Source organism: Strigops habroptila, chromosome 8 (genome assembly GCF_004027225.2).
Source record: "Strigops habroptila isolate Jane chromosome 8, bStrHab1.2.pri, whole genome shotgun sequence".
Taxonomy (NCBI): domain Eukaryota; kingdom Metazoa; phylum Chordata; class Aves; order Psittaciformes; family Psittacidae; genus Strigops; species Strigops habroptila.
The window spans coordinates 54813561-54832142 of record NC_044284.2 but is presented as its reverse complement, the minus strand read 5'-3'; the positions used below and the strand labels follow the sequence as shown (position 1 = coordinate 54832142).

Genomic DNA, 18582 nt, shown 5'->3' with positions numbered 1-18582 from the left:
TTTGTGGAACACTTTCAGTTCTCTTCGATTTTGTTTGGAAGAAAAGACAGCAGATGTGAGAAGTACTCAAGCCTGCCGTTCTGAGCTGACCAGCAATCCTGGTTGTCTCTGTTACTAAAGGCTTTCCATCTTGAACTCCACAGGGTTGGTTTTTAGAAAGTACTTTTCTAGGGGCAGGGAATGGACTGGCAGTGGTGCAGATCTCTAGTGGCAACTAGGTAGAGAACAGAAAAGCTTCAGAACTTGCTCAATGCCTAGCAAACCCTTTTTGTTGCCACTTGCCACGTTTCCAAGTGCAGTCAGCACAACTGAGCTTTATGAATGAGTTTGAAAAATCCATCTGCTGGTTTTGGTCCCAAAAATGCTGCCCTGCAAATCTGGCCATTGCTATCTCAAGTTAAACATGCTAAAATAACAGACTCTGGTAGCAACTTGCCAAAACTCAGACCAAGATCAGGCATTCCAGCTCCTGGTCCCACATCCTAGTCACTGGGAATGTCAGCTTTAATTATATTTTACTGGCAACATATATCTTCTCAGTACTGCATCAGGATGTTGTGCTCCAGCCCAGCACCAGCAGTCACATATTCTGCAAAGCATATGTGAATCTTTTTAAGAGGGGAGAGCCACAGCTCATAAAAATACATAGGAAATCCCAAACACTTATCACTTACCAACTTTTTGCACTGAATTGATTCTACTTCTAGACTGTTGATTTGTGGCTTACCCTGTTCCAGTCCATATCTATTTCTCTACCTAGTCCTCCTTCTTGAAACACACTTGCAGCAGCATCGTCTGGAATTCTTTTGGATTTTGAGGCAATGTTTGCATGGTCTAAATGTAGACATCTACAAAATAGGGATAGTCAGTGCAGAAGGGTAGATGAAGGGTAGATGGTGTAAGAGTACCTCTTTTGTGTGAAAACAAGATATATCCCTGTAAAGAAAAGAATTCACAGGGTGTTTTCCATCCCAGTTTGTCCCATCCATTCTTAACCAGCAGACATATTAAAATGGGCAGGCAGGTCTACCTAGTGGCATCATATGGTCCATCTTATTCCCCAGTAGTCCTAGAACGCTTTACTTTGGCAAGATATTCCTGAATCTTCATTAAATTTATAATCTTTATGTCATTTGGGTCTGTAATTGCAGAAATCTCCTGTATCCACACAACAGTATGAGAGGATTTTTATAACCTTATTGGGTGTTCTAGAAAGCAGAATGTTCGAGTGCCAGAATGCCCAGAGTGTTATTTAAATGTAGAGCTCTGATGCACTATTACACAATTGGTACTCGCTGTCTTCACAAACTGTGATCTGCTGATCTGTTTACAGAGGTCTGCCGTAGACTTGTGGTCCTCCAGCAGACACTTCAGTTCCTTCGATTAGATTACTACATGCAGAATACCTCTGAGAAACCTGATGGGGTGGATGTGGGGTTGGGATGCCCTCATTTAGGTCAGGGATTGACAGAGCAATCTTTCTCTCTTATGCTGGCAGAACCCTTTTGAGATGCTCTTGACTGTTCTTCCCACCTCTTGCTTCCTTTTCATGGATTTCCGTTTCAGCCACACCGAATGACAGATTAATTATTTGTGGAACCCAATGCTAACTGGGGACAGAGGGAGGGGGAGGACAGGTACAATAATTTCTTTAAACGTCCTTTAGATCAATTACTGTCTGTGCTTACCATGCACATTAAAACTTGAGTTAAAATCCATAGTGCCTTGCTCTGCCATTTTAACTATTTGTTGCTAGTCATTATCAATTCGTTTGCATGCAATCCCTACAGCAGAAGCACAGTTTTCTCTGGAGCCAACATTAGCACAGTTTCACTGGGCTGGCAAAAGGCAGTGAGGTAATGCATTCCCTGGGAGACTGGCTGGTTTCATTTCTTTCACTGCTCTGGAAACAGGCCTAGCTGTAATGGCCTAACATATCTTAAAACAGTGGAATTGCTAACTCGAGTCACTGAGCATATTTTCATTTTAAAAGAGTAACAAATTAAATAAACTCCCTGCATTTTGCATTTGAGACCTCAGTGTTTCATCCGCTGTAATCTAATTCACCTATTCATTGCCTGCACATTCATTTTATCCCATTATTTGATATTTCCTTTACTTTTAATCCTGTGTTTTTAAGAGACATAGAGTTACAGCACAGAATAGATGAGAGAATAAATGCTAAATAAAAAACCAAATATGCCATAATATAGCTTGATATGCCCCTAATCAGTCGTCTTATCGTAGCTGCATCCTTAATGTTAGGTGTGCAACTTTTCTGTCTCAAGTTGATTAAAACTCCTTTAAAAATGTGAGGTGGGGCCATGTGTACAACCCACCAGGGACTTAACTGTTGCTTTTATTTTTTTATGATGGCAATGATAGTTACAGATAAAAAACAACTGAAATGACCCCAGGGGACTAAAGACTTTTTGGGGGTGCTTTTAAGCAACTACAGTCATAGAATCATAGAATCATAGAATCGTAAGGGTTGGAAAGGACCTTAAGATCATCTAGTTCCAACCCCCCTGCCATGGGCAGGGACACCTTGCCCTAAACCATGTGGCTCAAGGCTCTGTCCAACCTGGCCTTGAACACCGCCAGGGATGGAGCATCCACAACCTCCCTGGGCAACCCATTCCAGTGCTTCACCACCCTCACTGTAAAGAACTTCTTCCTTATATCTAATCTAAACTTCCTCTGTTTAAGTTTGAACCCATTACCCCTTGTCCTACCACTACAGTCCCTAAGGAAGAGTCCCTCCCCAGCATCCTTGTAGACCCCCTTCAGATACTGGAAGGCTGCTATGAGGTCACCACGCAGCCTTCTCTTCTCCAGGCTGAACAGCCCCAACTTTCTCAGCCTGTCTTCATATGGGAGGTGCTCCAGCCCTCTTATCATCCTCGTGGCCCTCCTCTGGACTCGCTCCAACAGCTCCATGTCCTTTTTATGTTGAGGACACCAGAACTGTACGCAGTACTCCAAGTGGGGTCTCACAAGAGCAGAGTAGAGGGGCAGGATCACCTCCTTCGACCTGCTGGCCACGCTTCTTTTGATGCAGCCCAGGATACGGTTGGCTTTCTGGGCTGCAAGCGCACACTGCCGGCTCATGTTAAGCTTCTCGTCAACCAACACCCCCAAGTCCTTTTCTGCAGGGCTGCTCTGAATCTCTTCTCTGCCCAGCCTGTAGCAGTGCCTGGGGTTGCCCCGACCCAGATGTAGGACCTTGCACTTGCCTTGGTTAAACTTCATAAGGTTGGCATCGGCCCACCTCACAAGCGTGTCAAGGTCCCTCTGGATGGCATCCCTTCCCTCCAGCGTATCAACCGAACCACACAGCTTGGTGTCGTCGGCAAACTTGCTGAGGGCGCACTCAATCCCACAGTCAAGGGGCCAGATATTTACTTGTCTAGTTGGGGACAAAGGCTTGGTATTCCAGGAGAATTAATCAACTTTCTCTCTTTGTGTACTTTAGATGAACCATAACCAGGGATGTATCTGGCTGACCTGCCACATCCTTCCTAATGTTGTCTCACATGTGCTGGTTGGTTCCTATGTGTTTTGTCATGGGTGATGGTGGTGTTTAGCAATTGTCTCTCTTAAGAGCTTCCTGTCCATGGGAACTACTGGGAAAAATTGACTTCTCTGCATTTTCTAAGAACTTCATTGTTTTTCATTAGGTGGTACCCACAGGCCTGTGCAGACCCCCTCTGAGACTATCCTAGCGGAAGGTTAGATGTAATTTGAGCATCGATATAGATGAGACAGGAGGAACAGAGTTTGACCTGAAAAGTAGGATCTGATGAATACTCACTGAAGTTTTGTGCATGGTACTGCATTCCTCTCTGAGTGCAAGCAATTCCATTACACTTGTGTGTATTGAGGCTGGCCAGAGGGGGAGTTAATGAAAAACAGCTAATGTTCTGGATCTTCCCACTCTCAATTGCAGTAACCAGTCAGAGAAGGACATATGCATGCAGATATACATCAGATTTGGCAACTGGAAGCTGTTGACTGATGTACTTCAGGCAACAAATTTTCCTTCATCTGATGCCATTAACTAGATGCCTGTTTTAGTTTTGCAGTGCTCCTTCATTACCCATATTATTTTCATAATTTTGATGAAATAAACTTTGTTTTTTCCATCGATTCCAAAGGGGCCTTTGGAAAGTTAAGGAAACCAATTAATAAAGCATTCCAAATCTATAAATTCCTTCTGTGTGGATGTTAGAATCAATGTGCACACCTTTTTGCACCCCCCCAGCCCAAATAAATGTGTTTCTATAAAGTGTAAAAAAAAAAAATAAAAACTCCAAACCAACAAAGCACAGTTGAGTTTGGCAGTCTGTTTTTACACATTAAGAGAAGCAGAGTCAGCATCTGCAATGATCTTGTGCTTATGGATCACTCTGTGTGATGATCTTCTGTAGGGATAATTTCATTGACAGCATGATGTTAGATCATGTCAATAACCCTGCTGTGAGTCAGCTCTGCTCGTTTGTCACCATTCACATGCCTTTTCTTTTTTTTTCCCTTGCTGTGTGTTGAATATTGGGAACACTTCAGGCTAAGATGTTATTAGATCATTTCTGCCTATTGGCCTGTGCTGGGGGCTGCCCTGGAAGCATAGATGCACAGTCTGTAGAGACCGTGCTGGCACAGCATTGCTGTGACCTGTGCTGAGTAGTGTTCAGTGTGTGTGACACCTTTCCCACCATGCTGGGATGGAGAAGAGCATCTATCTTTTTCATGTTTTGTTCTGTTGTTTTGGTGGGGAAGAAGGGAATGAGGTGTTGTGTTGTGTTTTGTTGTTGTTTTCCTGCAGTCCCATGAGAAAGAGCAAAGGTTGAACAGACAAGGGCCCCTTTGCCAAAAGAGAATTCCTTCACAAACAAATGGTGGCATGGCAGCACCCTGCTGTTGTTTACTGCTTGTGCTGTACTTGTTTTGTGGAGATAGGGCCAAGCAGCTACAATATTCTATCACCTTATATTTTTTCACCATTACACTAAAAAAATCTCTTCAAAAAGCTGAACCCCACATTTTTGCTTTCCTATTCTCCACAGATGTGTCTTTCACTTTGGTTTCACTCTCCTGTAATAGAACATTTCAATAGTTTTATATACGCTAAGCATCCAGGACTCCGTTGCATTTATTTTCCAATGGATATATCCTATTGTTTTTAGAGTCTAATACTTACATTCTCTTTAACCTGCAGGTTATAGTGAGCTGACTGCAGGATACCAGCAGCTATTCAGTGTTAGGAAAATGGGTCTGAAAACATAAATCACTTCTTTCTTGGCATATACTAGACACAATCCACGATATGTTTGCATTAGCAGTTGCCATATTGCATTAGGATCTGTGGAGATTAGATTTTCAGTAATAGAAGCAGGGCAAATGTATTATATAGTTATACAATTAAGCATATTGTCAGACCGAGAGTCGAGGGATGGGGTAATGGTGAAACGAGATAAGACACGCTTTTGTTTGGAAGGAGCAAATGTGGAGAGGTCATGTTAGAGACAGCAGGAAGTTTAAACAGAGTTTAAGGTGGTTGACTGGGGAAACATCCGGACAGAACAGTGGAAATCATGTGAGCAGAGAAGGTTGTTTTGGTGTGTTATGGGTGAGGGAACAATCAACTTGCTTGTGAAGCACCAGCAGCTAATTTGAGCCTGGATTAGGGCAAGCAAAGAGATGCCACAGGATCTGGTGTTGAGGTAGGTGAGTGGTGCTGAACTGCAGAAGACAGCAGGAATTTGAGAAAGAGCATTTAGCCTTGAGAAAGAGTAATGACAGAGAAGTGACTTGGAGTAGAGGAGATGTGGTCCTGATTTAGCAGTTTCCATGAAGCTGCATTTACCAGGAAAGACTATTAAAAAAAATGTTATTTGGGGGGGGGGGCAATGTGACTGCGTATCTAATGACACACAGTTGTCATTATTGTTCTACCATTTCCTTGTTTTCAACTCTTTTTTTCCTTTCCCTCACAACCAAGAAAAGTTCCTTGAAATTGATGTAAAGACATCGGTTGACTTTTAGTGGACTATGGATAAGTTTCTTGTTATGTCATGGCTAAATGCTAATTTCTGAGCTGTTCTGGTTCCAGGCAGCATCTATAATTGTATGTTATCATTTGAAAAATAATTATTTTAATTACTTTCCAGAAAGCTTGATATGAAAATATTCTATATTGTTTTGCTTTTAATTGGAGACCTTTCCACACTGTAATGTGCCTGAGTAGGCCCATGCCATCTTCTCCATTTTATTTTAAAGTCAGTTGAAGAGCTAATGCGTAGTTATTGGGCTATTTTCCTTGATCCTCAGCCACAGAGATTTGTTTTTGAATAATGCTGGTCGTATTTTTCATAGCTGATGTAACTGATTCAGATTGGATTATTTCATTTGACCCAAACTGGGGCTGCAGTTCGAAGATCCAACCAATGTGTGGGCAGCCCTTTTTTTTCTTTAATAGCAGACTAATTGGCAGACCAATTAATCTGCTCATCTGTGAAGAGAAAATTTATAGCAATGAGTAGTTCTATTTCCAGAAGTCATTCTCTAAAGTAACATTATAGTGGCCTTGTTTACTTCATGCCCTGCAACACGATCCAGTGCTTCAACAGTAGCACAGGTCAATTAGTGGACAAATTAAGCAATTATTAGCCACTAACAAGGGTGACTGGCATCATTACCTTTCCTGTTTACCAGCAAACTGTTATTTTAATACAAAGATCAACAAATAAATTAGGGCATCTGTTGTATTGCCATGTAGCCTGGAAGTAAATGATATTAAATGGGCTTTGGTTGCTGCCAAATTCTTTAACCCCAGCCTAATGAGATACACTGATATGTCTCTTGCTGATTATAGAAGCTGTAAAATTTAGTTTGTATTGATTTATTAACAGGAGGACTAAGTTCTCTGCAATGGTATTTTTAAATAGTCTGATATCTGTCTTTTTACTTTAAACGTTATTGATCCAGAGACTATTGGGTTCCTCTGAAAGAGAAAGCTATTTGCTAATTGTGTTGATTATTTGGATGCTTACAATAATTTTATGGTGAGGTTTGTATATGTAGATGTATGCATTCATCTGATGCTTCTCTTGTGTTCCTTGAAACTGCCTTTAATTCCAGGTTAGATTTCTGTGAGTCAGTTATTTTTAACTCCTGCTTTGTATTTTTATCATGTGGGGTAAGACTTCTTCAGATTTAATAAAGTGTCTCCTAAATAAGAAAACAGAGTTAATTTCTCTGGATTGGGTGAGCTTGGCTGCAGTACCCCCTAGTAGACTGTGGTAGGTTGCAAAATGCTGGGTCTCATTTGCCACTGAGCTGCTGGGTGCCCAAGACCACTCTCTTCCCTTAGTCTGGTGTGCCTGGTGCAGTAGTGAATCATGCAGAGCAGAGGCTCACCCACTGCGTGTTTAAACACAGCCTTCCATGTCATAGCCCATTCTTGCTTATGGCACAAATAATTCCCTGCATGAAGCTGAAATCTGTAGCTTCTAGATGTTGAGATGTCTTTGCCAAGCTCTGTGAGTGAGGCTGCATCAATAACAGGAGCAAAATGAGCAGAACCTGGACAAGCCTCTTCCCTGGCATGGTTACAGCCAGAGCAAAGCTCTGAGTGTTTCGGCTCTTGAGTTACATCCTGAATGAAAAGCAGTCATGTAATCCCTCAGGTATTTGTGGTCCTGCCTGCTGAATGCAGAGCTGTCACAAGTACACGCTTGGTGCACTGCCAGATCTCATGGCAAAGATGTTCCACCAAGGTCTTCAGTGAAGTAATGATCATGCACACAATGCGATATTTATGCTGCTTTTATTGTGGCTGCTTTGAAAGCTCATACTTGACCTAGGATAAAGGATGTTCTGGACATACTGATTTCTGAATAGTCAACTCTTCCAAGTATTTCAGAAAATATGAACTGACGTGATGTTTTGAGTCTAGTCCTTTCCAACCCTAACTATTCTATGATTCTATACTCTCAAGAGCCATGTACGAAGTGTGGGACCGTACCCCTTTCAGTAATTTAGAGCCCTGCAGGTGTGCATACTGTGGATTATGTTTTAGACACTGCCAGAAAACAGTTAGAGCAGCAGGTTAACATAGCTGAGACTTTCATGTTTGCATACAGTTAGGAAACCTAGTTATTCAGGATCCAACTGTGTCCCTGTAGTTTCTTTGCGTTCTTGCTGTTGTATAATGAACAAAAGACACACCACCAGCCAAAAAGCAGATCGATGTTTGTTTTCCTTCATTGGGGGGAGGTAATTGCAGAAACATTTCCTGAGCAATATAATTAGGCGTATGCTAATTTCCCTCAGAAATGCAGGTTTAGTTTCTTCTCAATTGGAAGACCTGGTTACAGAAAGGGGCTTTCTCTTCTTTAGGATTAGTCAGTAATAGAAGAAAAAATTGCTGATGTTTAGAGTCAAATGTACCTTGATCATCTTAGACATTTCAGAAGCCTCATTTTTCCCCATGTGTACCAGCAAATGAAAATTCATTCTAACAGTAGCATAGGTTCAGATTTGTTAGTATTCAAAATACAAAATGGGTCTTAGAAAATCAGCTAACTGAAGAAATTGTACAGCATGTGAGATTTCAGTCCTATCTTTAATGTATGTTTCAGCTAACTATAAACAAGTACGTTTAACCTGGCATGTACCAGGGGTTTAGTTTGTTTTTAAAGATTTTGGTTGGCTCACAAAAAATCAGGTCTAAAGTTAGCTTTTTTGAGGTCAGCTAGTTAGCCCATGTCATCTCTTCTATGCTGAATTGTTGCTTGTTATATCTGTTTCCTAGGGCTTTGCCCTGTCCAGCATTAAACGTTTCTGATGACAGGATTCCACTCTTCCCCTGGAGAGACAATTCCACAGTCTAATAGAGCTTGCCATTAGTGAAATTTTACTGATGATCAGCCTTAATTTTTCTGTGCTTAATTTTATCCTGTTACTAGAGCGTAGTGATTGATTTATTCTGGGGAAATTCAGTAAATGGTTCCTGCTTCACAGGATGGACCTCACAGTAAATAGCAAATTGTCATGACCTATCTGTGGGTGTCCTAAGATTACATGGGAACTCAATTTATCTCGACATTAATTCCCTGGAAGCTATTTCTGTCAGTACCAGCTCAGTGGAGGAATCAGCAACGAATTTAACTGCCAGACTGCCTGCATCCTGCCCCAGCACCAGCCTTGGAGCAAGGCAATGTTTAGTCGCTCCCTGAGCACAATGCCCAAAGGCAGGAGCTCCTGCGGGGTCTGGTGCTGTGACTGTGCCTGAAGGAAGGGCATTTAGGACTTGGCTCCCTGTCACTTGCCTTGGTTCCACATCAAAGGAGCTTTGCTGATGAGTTACTCCTGATATTTATGGGTGTAAAGTAAGTGAGGAATCTGACCTTCTAAATTCCAGTCTGTCAATCCCAGTTTCTTTCTGCCTGGTACAGAGTTTACATAACTCTCACAGTTTTAGTGAGTCATTTTATACCTCTTTATACATGCAGATGATCTGAACTCTGTGTTCGTATGTCAAGGGTAGGTCTGGGCACATGCTCAAACAAATTTGAGGTACCTCAGCTCAACAAATTGCCACTCATGAGCTGAGCTGCAGCATGTGCCCCTGTATGTATGCTGGGTATGTAAGGTGCCTACAACTAAAACTTGTAGGTTATACTTCATTTCACCACTTAAGAGGAGAAATGTTTTGTTGTGGCTCAGCTGATGAGCAGCAATTTCTCCTGCTGTGGAAACTTGACTGTATCTGATAATATAGGCATATTGTACTTGTGTTATGAGGATATACTAAGATATTTATCCTTAAAGTTCTTATTTCTGGAGTTTTTAGAAGGTGGCAGGTGCTATGTGATTGCAAGTGGTTTGTTCTCTTGGAAGCAGGAGCAGTGCTAGGAACCAAGAGGAATGATTAATCTTTTATATGCGAAACTTAAGATAGGTATCTGGAAATGGTTGGTGATAGAACCCCTCCTCTTCAAACTCTTCTTTCATTTTTCTCAGGTATAATTGATTTCCTCGTGAGCCAGCATCCTATTGCAAAGGTACTGAGAGACCACCTGGTCTTCAAGATTGCACCCATGCTCAATCCTGATGGAGTATACCTAGGAAATTACAGGTATGGTATAGAGAATGAATTTAGTATTGTTGTATCTACCTTGTACACTCTGCACTGTTTTGTCACTGAATCTTATATGGTTTGTTTTGATTAATCCCTCTTAAACTGGAGGTTCTCATGTGGCTGTACGCTTCCTGAAGTTCACGTTGAGGAAGAGAGCTCAAAAGCAAATTTTCTTGCTTCAGGAGGTAGAGAGCAACTCTCCAAGACAACAGGGTATCTGCTCTGCAAACCTCCTCTAGGTGTGGGCGTTCAAGTCAGCTTAGAGTTAGACCTTAGCTGTGTTTTATAAATGCACTCATTATGCTGCTCATCAGCCTCTATGTAAATGTGTCAGTCAATCACAGTTCCCTTCAGCTACCCAGATCATCCATTACAGTCACAGATTTCAGACTATTATTGTACTGTAATAGATAGAGATACATGGAATGGAGTAATCATTCCACCCTATGCTAATTTTGCTTCATTTTAGTATTTGAATTACTACTTTACCACCTCCTCTGTTGAGAACGTATTCAGATAATCTTTTGTTTTCTCTAAAATTGTTTGCTCTTAATGCATTTATTTACAAAATAAATGTGCTGCTGGAGGTGATAATGAAAAGCAGTTGATTAGTTGATGATTTGTTTGCGGGGGCAATTACATGTACCACATAGTTCTCTGGAGAAGCCCCTGAGAAATGTAATATACTGTATGTGGTTTTGTTTACAGCACAAGACTAAATAATGCAATAAACTCTGCAGCCAGGCTACCTTGAGCTTTGATCTAATTAGGTATTGCATTGCTAAGCAGAATAATACTAGGTTATTGTGTGGATGAGGAGACCAATGAAGATAGGAGATAGGAGGAAGATGGAAGTCACAGAAAACAGTGCTGCTGGCTGTTCCTTGTTTTGATATGTGCTTTTTAGCCTTTCTATGCTTTGCTACTTCTAAACTGAAATAGCAGGGAATTACATGGATCATTTCAGCAGTGCTTATATACATGTTTTAGAAGTGAAACTTCAGAGGACACATTGTCTCCCTCCAGCTACATTGGTACTTCCTCAACTCTTGGCAAATCCAGAACCAGAGAGGAATATTGCAGTAGTGGCACCTGACAGCACTACGCACTTACCATAATGGTTATGTCACCTTAGAAGGATAAAGCCCTCAAATAGCTCTAGAATCTGATGTTACGTTGCTTTACTCTGTTCCAGGTGCCCTGGACGTGGGCAACTCCAGTTGAAATTAAGTAGTTTTCATTTTCTTCCATAAATTCACTTGCCCTGTACGTTTTTCTCCTGCACTATTATTTATACTTTTTGAAAGGCACGCAGATTTACAGTCATGTACATGGCTCATAACTTCAAAAGCCTTTTGGGAACTCAGGTATTATGAAAGGGCATGCGGATTCATTTGGAATTGCTGAGCCTGATTTTATACTATTGTTTTAGCTTTTCATGATATGCAGAATTTTCAGCCCTCCTGAACTAAAGAGAGCTTTAATGAAGTAGTTGGAAAAGCATTTGATTTTCTTGCAATTCTTCACTTTATTTACAAATGCCCTAATGTTACTAATAACTTAAAAATGAGGGTAATAAGCAAAATGCTACCTATTATCTTGAGAAGAATATTAAAAAGCTTAGTAATGCGCCGGCATTGTAGTTAACTAGTGCTGAGTGAATAATTTACAGCAAACACTTTATTTCCTGCTCATACAAAATCCACAAGCACATCAGTATTTGCTTGAATTTACTGGATGAATTTAAAAAAAAAAAATCTCTAAGGATCAGTTGCTAGTGTTTGAAAATTTAACTCTGAAGCTTCTCTGTGATTGGCTAGATAACTCTGTTTCATCTCTTTTGGTCTTTGTTCAGATTAGCACATAAATAGGACTTTCAGAAGTCTTCCACATAGCGTGGTGTAACATAGATCTATTGGCTGGGGACAATCCCCTTGCTTTTGCAAACAAGGTCTGCAGTGCCATATGCAGCAAGAGCAGTTTCAGGCATTTGAACTTCTACTTCCTGTTATCTCCCTCTTTCTCAAAGCAGCAGCTGGTGACTATTTCTTTGGTTCATTGAAGGTTCACATTCAGAGCTATGCAAGCTAAGATAATGAAATGGGTAATTAAACCTCATGCTTGAGTTTGTAAATTGATCTCCTGCCAGTGTGTGAGAAATTTTTTTTACCCCACCAGTACACGGCTTTGTACAATTGACAAAGTATACTGTTGGATGCACTTCACTGTCCTCTGAAATCCCAGGCGCAGTGGGCAGCATTAAAAGCCTGAGTATGTCAGCAGTTCTCGTAGAAGGGATGGGATATACTAGTCCTCCTGTGATCAAAACAGAAACTAACCACTCATTTACCCAGGATGATGTAGTATCAGTTGGCTGCTGGGATTTTCTTTGTTGTGACTTTTGGGGATGCAAGACTTTCACAGAGGGTGTGCGTCCTGTGCTTTCGTTATCCTTGTTCCTTTGTTCTGAGTGCTCGTGAACTGAGGTTTAGGAGTTTAAGCCAAATCTGCAACAGTAATGCCAAGAATTGCCTATTATCTATAAACTGTTGCTCATTCTCAGGAGAGTAGACCAAATGGGTTGTGACTTTAAAGGGACTTCCGTGTGGTGAAATGTTCATAACCATCAACAAGTGAGTTTAATATCACAGCCATAAAGTGCAAGAGCTTGCGGCACAGACACATCTGTGAGGAAAGTTGTTTATATGTTGCATGTACATTCAGGCAGCTCTAAAAGAAATGGTCATGGAAATGAATGTCAATGCTCAGCGTATCAGGATGCATGGAAACAGGGTGCTAAACTTTACTGGTTTATTCAAGTATATGCAAGAATTTAAGTGTATTTGTGGACCCATACAGTTAAAAATGAAAAAGACAAGGGGCCTTATGAGACTTAAGCACCCCCTCTGATTTAGAATGTTTGGAAGGTCCATACACAATTTTTAAAAGTATTATTTTTATAAAAAAAAGGACCAAATTTGCAATTTGATTGTAATCTCAGAGCATAAATCTATTAATAGAAAGTGAGCTATTATGGTTCTCTCTCTTTATAGCAATTACTTATGTAAATAAACCAAGAGGGTTGGTGAAATTACCTCTGCTAGGTTTTATTTCCAGTGAAATTTCTGACTGACTGTTTAAAAATCAGAACATTAACACTGCTTTCACCTGTTTCTTTCTGAAAAGAGCCGAGAAATGAAAAATCACAGGCAAACCATACTACAATAGATCAGAGTTGGCTGGGTACAAGTGTTGGAAGGGTTAGATGCAGAGAAGTGGAGCTCTTGGAATGCAAATTTACCTGCAAGCCGAAGTACTGAATGGCTAACTGGGATTGCTCCTGCTTGCAGTGCTCGCTGTTGTTTGCTGATTTACTAGTACCAGACCTTTCTGTGCAGATGACTATTACAGTGCACTGTTCTTCAGTGAGAAAACCCCCTCCATAGTCCTTTTCTTGCCATGTGAGTACACCTAGCTCTTTCTGATACACAGGATAATGATAGGTACCTGTTCACTGTACTCAAGGATGTAAGCTCTCTCCCAGAACAGGATAACAGACTTTTATCCGTTGCTCAAAGTCTTTGAAGCCTGGTATTCCTGTACGTCTAAGTCTAACCAGCTTTGCAGTTACAGTGTGTAGAAAATGCTATGCCAAATGGGCTTGTTAATTAAATTGCCCAGGAAGATACTATTTGTTTACCTAGCTAAAATAGTTAGTCTTCAGCATAATTTAGCCTCTGTTGTGGTAACCCCTCCCCAGCTCTCACTGGAATTGAAAGACCCCTTTTGCTGGGGGTGGTGCATGACTTGATCTTTAACTTTGTGGTAGAACATGGCAAAAAATGAAAATATTTGTGAGTTTCTCCATACACTAATAAAGGAAAACTAGCGCTGGGAAGAGAGATTTATTGACTTTTTTCTCTCTTCTTGAAGTCCTGCATTATCAACTTCTGAACCTATTACCATCCCCAGGGATGTGGGGTTAGCCTAAGAAAAAAAAGTGTTCTTGACTTAAAAGTCATGCATCCTCAGGCTTGGCCTGAACTTTCCTTTATCGGGAGCTTGTTCTTAAGCTGGCATTCTGCAGCTGAATGCTGAAATGTGTCCCTGCAGGCAAGATGACTGTACCACACCGTCTTAGATTAGTTCCAATTTGTCAGCCTCACCTTCAGGAGATGAAACCCTATACTGGCACTGAAAGGGATGTGTTTCTTAGACTGGGCAGCTCTTCACTGAGGTATCCCAGAAATGCCATGACAAGGCAGTTCAAATATCCTGACTATTCTCTAAAGGCTTTGTTGCATGATCTGGTAAGGCTTCCCATTCCATGGCGTTTCTGTGTTGCCTTCAGTTGGTTAGCTGTGACAGTATCAGCCTTCAGTAAATTAAAGCCATGAATTAGCAGAAATGTTCTGAACTGTCACCGCTACAATATCCTTCTAGCTTGACTGTAGGGATTGCAAGGATTTGTGTGAATGGGAAAACAGGGCACACACTGATTCTAATCCTTTCTTGTTTCACTGTCAGGTACAATGTTTTTGAAGTCAACACAATTTTTACTGCTTCCTTGTGTGAGGGGTTAACAAAGCAATTTGTTGGACAGAAAGGAGGCCAGTCTTACTCAGACCAGAAAGCCAAATTCAGCATATGCAGTGTCAGAGTCCATATTGCAATGAAAACTGTGTTGGGATAAAATGTTTTTGACAAACCAAACATTTGCTCCAGAGACGTAGTTTTGTAAGGACTGAAGTGGTTTTGGAAGTGAGTTGAATTTGGCAAATTGTTTCAAGTGAAAAGAGAAGGTTTGAGAAACATTTAAAATTATTCATATCAGTATTTTATAAAGGACAATCTTCTCTTGTTTGTGAGCGGCATGTTTTATTTAAAAACTGGCCTTTTTTAAAGATCCCTTTTGAAAAGTCTGAAATACAAACAGAAGACTAGGCTTTGGACCAAGTGCAATATTTCAGATTTATCCTGGATAGGTTTTTATGGACTTTATTTCTGTGGCTCTAGAAATAGTCAAAGGTCTATCATTTGGGTTCACAAGTAATTTATGAAAGGTCTTTTGACAGTAAAAGCACATGTGGACTTTATCCAAATTATTTTATCTCTAAATCAGAGCCGTATATTACAACACTGAGGAGTGCTGATTTTGGTCTTTGATAATATCACTCTGGGGGATATACCTATACCTGCATACATACATGTGTATATGTATGTTCACAGTGACTGGATATGTTATGTGGTTCTTACAATCCCTTGTTCATTTCTGAGACATGGCTATTTATGTGCATACTGTCACTTGCATAATAGCTCTTTATTATTTTTCACCTATTTTTCTGGTGTAGAAGGCTTTTTTTTTTTTTTCCTTCATTTAATGCATGTGAAATTCATACATTGCCTTGGATTGAAAAACAGAGTATCCATCTCAGATGACAAGATGAAGCTCTTGATGGAGTTTATTTTTCCTAATTAGGTGTTTGTCATTGTGTAGTCTATATAACAACATATAAGTAAACAATCATGGACCTTTTGAATAAATTTATTGGTTTTATTTATGTTACTGGGCATAAAAAAATCTATAATTACCAGGTACAGCCGCAATCTAACTGGTATTTAATGACAATTACTTTTTGTTACCATAGAAATGAGTCCAAAGTAGTTACCTATAATTTCTCATTCCCAAACCTCACACATGTTGTATTGCGGTATTACCATAGTAATTGCCTATTAGTCATCATAAAATAAGCAGTTACCCAGAAGATATCAGGGTAGTGTGAAATTTCTCATCTCCTTCAAAACTTGCAGCACATGCTGCATCTCCTCTTCCTTTAGGAGGATTTTTGCCTGAATGACAAGAATGACCATTATACATTAACCCAAGGGAAGAAGGGATGTGCTTGAGAAAGAATTGTACTCTAAAAATACACCAAGTCAAGAAAGTATGTTCCGTCCCCTGGATATAGAACTATTTCTTATTACTGAAAACCAGGGATTTTTCAATCCCACAAAATGGATATTTGTTCCTTGCCATGAATTTCTATTTATTTTTTTCCAATTCACTTGTGACCAAAGCAGAGGCTACACATCTTAGGGGGTCTGTGAGAACAGCTGTGCTGTCTCAGACCTCACCAACCCAGTATCCACTAATGCAGCAGTAGACAGTGCCACTCTCTTAAAAGCAGGAGATGCTCATAGGATGCTTTCCCCCAAGTACTTTCCCAGCTTCCAGTGATTTTTTGTTTCAGACATTTCCTGAACTATCGGGATTTCTGTCTGCTCAATGATGTGCAGTGGATCTTCCTAGTACTTGTCCAGTTTGCCACTGGATGGTAAGCATTAGCTCTGTCTCCTCTGGCCTGAGGCTGCTCAGTCCCACATCTCCAGCTTCAGCCTGCTGTGAGCTTCATGAACTTCTCCTCAGTGGCCCCTCTTGCACCTTGTTTGTTGTCTAAATTTAGATTTCATGTTACTGAGGCCAGTGAATCTTTCTCTGTGACTGCTTAGATCACATTTAGTATCAGCTGGGGGCTGGTGACTCATGTGGAGGCAAATGGTGTTCCCTGTCATAGCTGAGACTACAGGGAAGGCAGACCTTATGTGCCAAGTGTGTTACTGACCCCCTGTTAGAGTGGTGGCAGTGGAGCTCTTCTCTTCTCCCTTTCCAATTTCAAAATTGGAAATCCAGTGTGGCTTGCCAATGCTCCAGTGTCTTTTGACAGCCTGTTCGATTAGAAACAGAGCTATGGCCAGGACCAACCACCCTGACAGTGTGGAAAAACAAAGAGAGACCTGCCATGGTGAGGGAATGGCCATTTCCTTGTGTTGCCTTGTCCCACGTAGCTGGGGGAGAGGGTGAGGCACAGCAGAAACTTCCTCCTGCCCCAGCTCCTGCTCGGTATTGAGGACAGGTTAGGAACGTTCTGTGCTGTCTTGCTGCCATGTCCTGAGTGTGTTTGTGACTGTTTTGGATCTCCCAGCTCATGCAGTGTGCCAGATTGGGGACCTGGAAAGCAGGTCCAGGGTGGATCTGCAGCTATGACATAGGTTAGCACTGGGCAGCAGCAACGGAAAAGACCAGGGAGGTGAGCAAGCAGCAGAGGTTTGCTCTGGCCTTTATATCCATCTGGCTCGTAGCATTGCCATTCCTTTCCTGCTTGAAGTTTTCTTTCCTTTGTGGCTTTTATAGCCCAGAGAGTGCTCTGATCATAGGATAGTTACAGTGGTTGCTGTTTTGCTCACCATTACTTAAAAAAAATCTTCCTTGTAAAAAAGTTGTCATCCTTTATCTTAAAACAAATACTGGGTTTGTAAAAGGGTTCCTATCTACTGCCATTGAAAATGCTCTTTATATTGATGTGGTAACTGCTCATTTAAACCATATTACAGCTCCTGAGTATTTTTCAGTTGCTATTGATGTGACAAATTCTCTTGCACAGAGGACTGCACCAATCAATAGACTCAGTATATGTGCTTTAACAACAAAGCCACATGCCTTGGGGTTCCAGCTGAATCTGAACCTTTTAGTAGTATTAAATAAAGCTATATTTATTTTGCTTTTGGTGCAAGGAAAAAAAATCCTAACCCAACCTAATTTAATACAACTTGTTGGAAGGATTTGAAGGCAGCATTATGGGGCCATTTTCACATGTGATGAATATGTAACTAGTGTCAGAGCTGCTATTTCATTGTTGTAAGTGAACCCTTCTCTTTTAGTAAGATTGATCTGGGACTACAGAGTAGCCTTTTATTTTTAGACAAGCAGGGAAAGAAGTCATAATGAGAAATACTGAAATCATAGATTTTTATATCTGCCATTATTCCGCTGAGAATAAGACATGATATCCTTAAAGAGACAGGGCTATTTATTTTCCATTTAAATAGCACCATTTGTGATTATTATCTTTGAGCTGTTATGCAGAGAATAAGCACCCAACTCACGAATCACAGCTAAATGCATTGAAGTTTTGTACCTAAGTGCCATGTATGTCTTAGTTGCTGTAGGAGCCTATTTTTGACCTTCACTGACGTTATTTTATTGCATGTTTTTGTCTTCTAGAATGCATTTGTAATTAACAGGATTCTTCTTGTCAGTTTGGTTGAAATCATAGAATCACAGACTGGTTTGGGTTGGAAGGGACTTTAAAGCTCATCTAGTTCTAAGCCCCTGCCACAGGCAGGGACATCTTCCACTAGCCAGGTTGCTCCAAGCCCCATCCAACCTAGCCTTGAACACTGCCAGGGATGGGGCAGCCACAGCTTCTCTGGGCAACCTGTGCCAGCGCCTTACCACCCTCACAGGGAAGAACTTCTTCCTAATGTCTAATCTAAATCTACCCTCTTTCAGTTTAAGGCCATTCCCCCTTGTCCTGTCAACTACACGCCCTTGTAAAAAGTCCCTCTCCAGATTTCTTATAGGCCCCCTTTAGGCACTG

At 40.9% G+C, this 18582-nt stretch overlaps 1 protein-coding gene across 4 annotated transcripts in view; it reads left to right on the top strand.

Annotated features, from left to right (window-relative positions):
• The window catches only part of AGBL4 (ATP/GTP binding protein like 4), a 956884-nt gene that overhangs the window by 734262 nt on the left and 204040 nt on the right, over positions 1 to 18582 (top strand). For 2 of the 4 annotated variants that reach the window (XM_032920114.1, XM_032920113.1), the window contains one exon: positions 10027 to 10141. In XM_032920114.1, coding sequence (XP_032776005.1) covers positions 10027 to 10032 — 6 coding nt within the window. In that variant the 3' untranslated portion in view covers positions 10033 to 10141. Of the gene's footprint in view, positions 1 to 10026; positions 10142 to 18582 lie in introns of those variants that run through there. The other 2 variants (XM_032920116.1, XM_032920115.1) reach the window with 1 other exon arrangement.